Source organism: Glandiceps talaboti, chromosome 1 (genome assembly GCF_964340395.1).
Source record: "Glandiceps talaboti chromosome 1, keGlaTala1.1, whole genome shotgun sequence".
Classification (NCBI taxonomy): domain Eukaryota; kingdom Metazoa; phylum Hemichordata; class Enteropneusta; family Spengelidae; genus Glandiceps; species Glandiceps talaboti.
In genome coordinates, this window is record NC_135549.1 from 26,768,200 (window position 1) to 26,777,215 (window position 9,016).

Genomic DNA, 9,016 nt, shown 5'->3' on the forward strand with positions numbered 1-9,016 from the left:
TGTCCTACCCCTGTTCTGTAAGGGGGGACGGGAAGATGGAAGTAATGTTCAGTGTGGAGGTAGTGCACAGGGGGGGGGGGGCATCAAGCATTTGATGCAGGCATTGACTGTGTTTGTGATGGATAGCATTGTTTGTCTTTCTTTCCGTCTTATTCCATGTACGTTGGTTGGTTGTTTATTCATTATGGCCCTAATCTACTACATAGAAGATTACATTGTGATTCTTTAGTCTATTAGGACCCTTTCTTTTTTTACATTACACTGGCTGAATCTACCCCCAGCTAGTTATTGGTTAATGAAGACACATGTAGTATTCATATATGAATGACCACATCTCAAATCTTATACATAAATACTGCTATATTAGTTACACAGACAATATACCCGTATCTCAACATTTGGCACTTTAATGATGCTTTTATAATGACACCGATATTTGGTTGTACGCACCACCTACATATTCACATACATACATACATACATACATACATACATACATACATACATACATACATACATACATACATACATACATACATACATGCCTTCACAGTCGTACGCAATGTAGTAAAGATTAATAATATGAAATCAACTAAATTTTATTTCCCCAGAAATTCCAACTACGAGTACTGTTGGAGGTATGTACAACCACTTATTTTTATTAAATTGTTAATAATATAGATGGTTGATTGTATCGAAGTTTGTTCTATATGAAATGTTTTTCTTAATGATAATAACACAAAAGGTAGTTACATAATAAGACATGCATCTATCAAATGTAATAAAGCAAACTGGGAGTTGGGTTCTACTTCTGTGACGTGAACTGCTTGTGCTTGTGCGTGCGTCTGTGACTGACAACTGAACTGACGACTGACTGACAGACTGACTGACTAACTGATGTACATGTAAGTGTGTATGTCTGTCTGCATTTATGTATTTATTCATTTATATATATATATATATATATATATATATATATATATATGTGTGTGTGTGTGTGTGTGTGTGTGTGTAAGTACGTATGTGTGTATGTGTATGCATATGTATGTATGTATGTATGTATGTATGTATGTATGTGTATGGATGGACAAGTCACTTTTTCTTTAATCATCAAACTGTATTGAGATGCTAATCTTTACACACAAAACAAAAGATTACAGGAATGGTGCAATTTTTATCTTCTGTTGTCTTTGCTATGGTAATTGTGATATCCTTCATAAATTTAGGAATTCACGTTTACGGTCATGTGACGACCGTGTGTTCGCCTTCACTGGACTTTCGCCATTCTGTGTGGAATTTTTGACTATTTCCCTGTGACATGAAAATTACAGTTCAAAGACTTGTTACAATTTATACAACGGTGATCTTCTGTTCAGTTGACAACAAATGTGGCATTGGAAATGCTTGTGAAACGCTGTTGGTCATCTTACTGTGCAGTTTATCGATATTTAATGTTCAATGTTCATTTAAGACTATAACGTTGAATTAGCCGACCAACTAGTTTCTTCTCAAATTATCTCTTCTGCGAGGTACCGTACTGACTTGGATTGTGTTGAGTAGAACTCACAACGAAAGATACGCATTTGGTTCAAAGAACGCCAAGCTAACCATTTGTTTGATTGTATTACATGACCAATCTCCGTCTCCGTTCCTCCCCTAGATGGGCTAAAAACCCAACTTGTTTCTTCTCAAATCATCTCTTCTACGAGGTACCTTTCCGACTTGGATTGTGTTGAGTAGAACTCACAACGAAAGATACGTATCTGGTTCAACGAACGCCTAGCTAACCACTTGGTTGATTTTATTACATGACCAATCTCCGTCTCCTTTCCTCCCCTAGATGGGCTAAAAACCCAACTTAAATACATTTCCAAGTGTACACAAATCTCTATTCTTAGAGTATGACGTACTCTCAAGTCTTATGAAAGACATCATCTGACATCTAATATCCAATCACCTTCTCTAGATTAGTAATACAAGTTCATATCTTCAAGACCATAAAATAGTTGTGTAATATCATAATTATACTTCTACAATACAATGAAGTCATATAATGAAGTTCTAAAATTAACACATCATGTCATGTTAAAACTTGTTGACAGTTCAGCGATATTGAGATGTCGAGGACCTATGTTGTTACGCAACGGAATCTCACTGTATGTACAAAGTTTAAATGCTTTTTGACTTCAATTTAGAGTTCAAAATGAAAATTACCAAAATATCCTGAATAATAAAGCTGTTACTTACATATTGCAGAGACTTTGTAGCAATTGTGTGTGGCTAATGTCTTTTAAATCGTGTCTGTATGAGGGGTAATATGACGTCTACAAGTGAACGAATAAGGCCAGGCAATAAGGGTTTTCATAACACATCACATTCTCTGGCAAAGTTCCTTTCCAGAGTCAGAATACACCTTTGTGCAACTGTAATAGCGCCCTAGGTCAAAAACGAATATTGCCCTCTGTATGCAAAATAATGTCAATTTTGGTTAGTGGTCCATACCACGCGTACGTGATACGATCTAAAAAAATCACTAATGGCTAAAATGATATATGACACCATTACACGTATCCGTCAGTGAGTATGTGCCAGGTAGGTGTCTGATATATAAATCTACGTTTTTATAATTGTGTATTATATATTATTGCATGTTTTCCGATTACAGAGGTTTTCCTTGTTCGAGAAACAGCGACTGCACGCTACGAGTTAACTTTCAGTGAGGCTGAGTTAGAGTGCACAAAGTATGATGCTGTCCTAGCAACTAATGAGCAGTTAGAGGAAGCCTGGTTAAGGGGATTAGGGTACTGTTCAGGTGGATGGCTGGCAGATGAGAGTGTTAAGTATCCAATGCAGTACGAGCGGTCGGGATGTGGTAACAAGGCAGGGATTATATCTTATGAAAATCCGACAAAATTGTATGATGCGTACTGTTATAGAGGTAAGTGGAACAATTCACACGGGATATATGTTCATAACATAATATTACGCACAGATACATATACACACGCGCGCACGCACGCATGTGTAATGCACGCTCGTTTTTGCAAGTTACTGAAATAATAATAAAAAGGTTCCAAGTGCTATTTTTCCTAGCAACGGTTAGCAATGCAATACAACACACTTTGTATTCGAGTGCAAGAGGCAAACAAGGAAAGCTGCTCAACGCGTCCGTCCCACTAGACTGACATTTTGGTGATCTCATTTCACTAAAACTTAAAAATTAGAAAGACTCGATCATTTTGTAATTCAAGCTCAGTGGCTGTTCATTGAACAACTTTCTTTTCGCATATTGAAACAATTTGATGTATGTTGTCTTCTCATCCATGTATACGTCTGTCAAGTTACATCTTGTAATCTGTAATCTGTAAGTAGTTGCATAGTAGGGAATTAGTTGGCTACAATTTTGATTGCAACTAAATATTTTGTAAATCCAGTGTCAAACATAATGGTTCATGTATTCTTATTATTATTTACAGATGTAGCTCCGAATCGGGAAGGAGCAGGTACGATGACACTATATATGACTTTAGAGACAAGTAGTTTGTCTAAAGTTAACATAGTTTCATGACTAAGGTCAAACCTGTTCTTTTTTCGAGGGTTGATTGCATATACACGGGGAAAAATATTGTTGCAAATAAATAAATCTGAACACCAGTTTTGTATATCATGCATTATTCATTTTATAATGATTATATACGTTCACAAATCTGTTAGTGTATTGAATTCTGGGAAAATTATTATGTCCAACTGCTCTAGATCAATTTGTCTATCTACAAAAGATGACTGTTCGATCTATATCTCTGACTATCATACCCACTCTACTCATCTCTTCATTTTTGAATCGGTTTAACATCTTGACATTTACAAACCTTGTGAACTTCAAATTGTATATTCATCTTCCACCTAAAACACTGTGTTATACACATTCTTACAGACCAGTTGCCCCATAGCTATTCGGCCAGAGAACATGCCGATCCCAAAGGTTAACCTCTCAATTAGTCAACGCATTTTCAAGTATGCAACTAAGAAACCCGGAATTCCGTTTCGATGAAATTAAGAACGTCATACGTGCAATAGTATATAGTCTATAGACGTAGATTTAAAGCAGTATCTTCTGAGGGAGTGAACTCTATCTTTCAATCCCCTTCAACTTGCTTCTATAATTTTAGAGTCAAAGAGCTTCCATATCTTTGTATAACACAACTGGAAATATTTTGGGATAATAATATATTGGGGACATATTTTTAAATTAAATAATGTTGCCAGAAACGCATCCCTACATCACTATATTCAAAAAGATGTCATTTTGTTGTTATTATGTAACTCGTTCCTTAAACGTGTCTTAATTTACATGTATGCTAGTCCATGGATTTGATTTTTTCCAAGGGAACTATTTCCATGACTCTCCCCAGAATTGTTTTCCTCTTGCTTTCAAATGCTGTATAATATATATTTCTCTTTCTGGTGGAATACACTTCAATTTCATTCAAATCAGTTCAAATGCATTTAACCCCAGCATTATCCGGAATCTTTACGAAATACATCATCATCCTGCTACCTAGCTAGATGGGTGGGTGGGTGGGTGGACGGGCGGCTGTACGGACGGAAGGGAGTAAGGACGAACGTAAGGACTGGTTCTGAATCACTAACTGACTACAGGAAGTACGGACGGCCAGACAGACAGACAGACAGACAGACAGACAGACAGATAGATAGATAGATAGATAGATAGATAGATAGATAGATAGATAGATAGATAGATAGATAGATAGATAGATAGATAGATAGATAGATAGATAGATAGATAGATAGATAGATAGATTGGTAACAAAATAGTTTATTTTTCTTTATTTACTAATCTTTGTCCTCATTCACAGTTACGTTTCACGTGGAATCTCCAGAAGGCCGATATCAACTAACATTTGCTGAAGCTATCAAAGAATGTCAGAAATATAATGCAGAGATCGCAAGTCTTGCCCAACTTTATGAAGCCTGGGAACAAGGGTTGGGTATTTGCCGAGCTGGCTGGTTATCGAGTGGACAGATTAGGTACCCTACTCAGGAAGCAATCGAACATTGTGGTAACGCAATAGGAATCATGAAGCCGGTCTCAAAAAGTAACTTCGAAAAGTATGACGTATTTTGCTATGGAGGTAAGAGAAAGACAAACACAAATTCTATCCTGAACTGTGTGTAAGTTGGATTTCTTTTGATTTGGTGCCAATAGCTGCAAGCTTCATCAGGTACAGCCTACGGATAAGCATGGATAAAATCTTTCTGTAATGTTCTGTAATGTTCTGTAATACTTCCAAGTTCATTGTAATTGTGCTACTTTATAAGTAAAATACTGCCATGTGATATATATCTGCAACTAATAACACCCAACTAAAATGTTTGTTTTTCGGATTAATAATTTATAACATGCACATTAAGCTTAAGTGTAAAGGTATAATGTTATGCTTGCTTTAATTAACATCCCAGTAGTGATGTCTCTCAATGCAATCAATATGTAAACAATATGTTAACAGTACATGTACAACAATGCAAGCTAGTCTTAAACCAACTGCAAAGTAAACATAAATATCATAATTATGACTACTACATCTCGCTTAGATTTAGAGATATATCATAGTTGTGGCATTTTTATTACATTGTAATCAGTTTGCTGTTTGAAAGCTGATAACATTGCTTATAGATTGACTACACGTGGAAAAGAGCTGCTAGTCTTTCAGGTTAAACAGTGTTATTTTACACATGATATTGACTTTACCAATGATTGTGGCAAACAGGAAACACGGCTTAGTTGGGTGTTGAGAGGAGTAAAACAAAACTACTTGTGACACATTGATGACTAGTGTCACCACAACATACACAATTACAATTGATTGTATATTAGCTGTTGTATTAGCGTATGAAATCGTTACATAAATCTAGTTTTCCAAAATAATAATAATAAATACGTATTTGTATGCTGGCATGTTATGACCATTTCCGGAAATATTAATGATTTTCAATTATTACATATGAAAGACAAAACAAGGTAACTTTAATATACTCTTAATATCATGCAGTGGTAAACCTTTAACCAAAAGCAAACTGTGATTTCTTTATTTCTATTGCGACGTATGCAAATTTGACGGCCATATTTGTCGTTAAAATCACATTTTACTACATATCTCAACAACTGTAAAACGCAGAGGTCCTATTCAAGTGTCGATGCCCATATTATCGAATACAAGCTTTTTTTAAGACCTTGACCTTCAGGGTCAATTATCGAAATTAAGAAATTTCGTGTAATCAAAGACACTTTGTAGTATTCATATAGATGCCACGTACTTTTAAATCATATTCACATGAAACATTGTAGGAGATAAATACTTTTGCTCTTCATATTACTTTTTACTGAATAGAAAACATATTTGTTGTAACAAATCATGTATTGCATAACTCAAAACCCGAAGTACACAGAGAATCCATTAAAATGGCTAGCCCCATATTATCAGGCAATAGGTTCTGTTGAGGGTCCATTATCAAAATCAATTAATTCTTGCATATTGTAGATACTTTGAAGTAATTAAGTGTGACCAATATTTGGTAATAAAGGTAATAAATAACTTCACATAATACGTTTGGTGCTCATATAAATTTTTCACTAAATGGCAGCCATATTTTGTGTACAAAATAACAATTTATGTAACATTTCTGGGGAACTATATTAAAGACATATAGACTTCTACATCCAAATGTTTACTCCTATAGTATAGGATGTTACCTTTCTGCTTATATGACCTTTCTCTTAGTATCTTTATATTTGACCCTGACCTTAACAAAATTTGACAAAATAAATCAGGCATTTTAGTCACACAGAAATAAAGTATATCTATGTATGTATGTATGTATGTATGTGTGTATGTATGTATGTATGTGTGTATGTACATGTATGTATGTGATTCGTTCTTGTGCTTGTCACTATATAGGTGTATAATTCAGTAGGCATGGAAATATGGAAATGACGAAGGAGGAATCCATTCCGATTAGCTGTGGATGTGATACACCGATGAGAGGAAGATATGTGAGCATTGAGATAGTTGATAAGAAGATGGCCTTGACTCTGTGTGAAGTTGAAGTATTAGCACGACCTCTTTAAATTAGTTCCCGATGCTTCAGATACTAGATTATTATTATTCTGAGATGAGATAAGATAAGATAAGATTAGATAAGAAGATAAGATAGGATAAGATAAGATAAGATAAGATAAGATAAGATAAGATAAGATAAGATAAGATAAGAAATAAGATAAAGTGAAAGACAAGACAAGACAAGACAAGACAAGACAAGTGTGAGTTTTTTCCCATGACGGTCAAGGTAAACTGTACAACGACCGCTGACATTTTCAAGTCACTGCCCACGACTTGTTATGATTGTATCATGTCTGGATCTTTAAGTGTTGTAGATATTGTGTAATAAGAATTAAAATTAAGTATACCGGAAATGGAAATGGGGTTTTAAGTATAGGGTATAATTAACAGTTGGGTATCAGGTAGCGTTAGCAGGTATAAGTATAATGATGTAGTCATATCAAAGGTAAATAAATATGGTAAACATTTAAAAAATACTATAGAAAAGAAATCACAATATAATTGCAGGAATGTTACATTTTGACGTAGGGACGATCGCACAATGTTGCACAAGCTCAATAAGCGAACATCGTTCGTTTGGCACACAATCCCCCCCCCCCCCCCCACAAGTTCGACATCACACTTTTATACATGATGTAAAACATGATGCAAAACATATTGGTTATAACACTACGATCGTTGCAATGTTAAAACATGTCAAACATGAATTTCAAACCTTATGAACCTGTTTACTGAGATGATGGTAAGCACATCAAAATACTACCGTAAACCCAGAAGTGTATCTCAAAGTAGAATTAAATTGTTATCATTTTATCAACATCTCAGTAGTATATATATAAGCTCTGTCATTGAAGACGAGAACGTTCAGAAATATCATAACGCCAGACCCACTCAAAAAACAAACAAACCAAAACGACAACAAATAAACAAACAAGCACACAAACAAACAAACAAACAATCAAACAAACAAACAGGCAGACAGACAGACAAACACGTACCAAGTTCGCTTTTTGAGCTAGTTTGATATCGGGCGATCGTTTCTTATTTGGTGTATGGTATTGAAATATGGGTTGTATCAATGTATGCTGTCTTTGGGTTCGAATTATTGGTAATACAGTATCACGCATACAACCATGGATTATTCATCTGTGAGTCGAAATTCATTGGTGTATATGTAGGTGTGAGTCGCATGATGGTTGAGTATATAACAAAACAGAACGGAATCCACATGTCGAGTTGGATGCCAAATATAATATCAAATGGTTTCGTAAATGCATTTTAAAGAACCCAAAGCAAGTGTTCCAGCTCTCCAAATGCGTTCAAATTATCTTTTCGTCCCCAAACCTTGCCCCCTGCCTTCCATCCACAGGAAGGTCCAGGTGTATATTAGATAGACGGTAATGGCCGCCAACATTAATTACGGACTGGTGACACTCGCTTCTATCGTACTTTTGTAGAACATTTTTTAAAGTTGTTGTGCAGACTCTATTAACCAGATGAAATATATTTAAGGAGGTACTATGTCGCATGAAGTTTAAAATATGTGCCGTGTGTGATTGAACATAATAGAATGTGGCGTAATGCATTGTAAGTGTTCTTAGCAATTTATTCGACTTACTTTGGTCAACATTTAATTTAAACCATTGAACTGAATGTCTGAAGAAAAAACATATGGTGGCACATTCCGTCAAGACAAATTTTAACCCCTTCATATATATATGAATCATCACTCCATATCTTTTAAACATAATTGTGATGATGTATGTTTTGATTACAACCTAGAGATAAATGCACAGTGAAAATTAGAGAATATTACCAAGATTTGTAAATCAAGTTGTGTTTGGAAGTAGAAATTAGATTAGGAATACTATGGCAGG

General features: G+C 35.1%; 1 protein-coding gene across 2 annotated transcripts in view; it reads left to right on the forward strand.

The window, feature by feature from the left end:
* The window catches only part of LOC144441199 (aggrecan core protein-like), a 33,347-nt gene extending 24,698 nt beyond the window's left edge, over nt 1-8,649 (forward strand). The window contains exons 9-13 of one of the 2 annotated variants that reach the window (XM_078130764.1): nt 612-638; nt 2,666-2,938; nt 3,477-3,503; nt 4,878-5,153; nt 6,978-8,649. In XM_078130764.1, coding sequence (XP_077986890.1) covers nt 612-638; nt 2,666-2,938; nt 3,477-3,503; nt 4,878-5,153; nt 6,978-6,985 — 611 coding nt within the window. In that variant the 3' untranslated portion in view covers nt 6,986-8,649. The remainder of the gene's footprint in view (nt 1-611; nt 639-2,665; nt 2,939-3,476; nt 3,504-4,877; nt 5,154-6,977) is intronic. The other variant, XM_078130755.1, reaches the window with a different exon arrangement.
* The last annotated feature ends 367 nt before the right edge of the window (nt 8,650-9,016 follow it).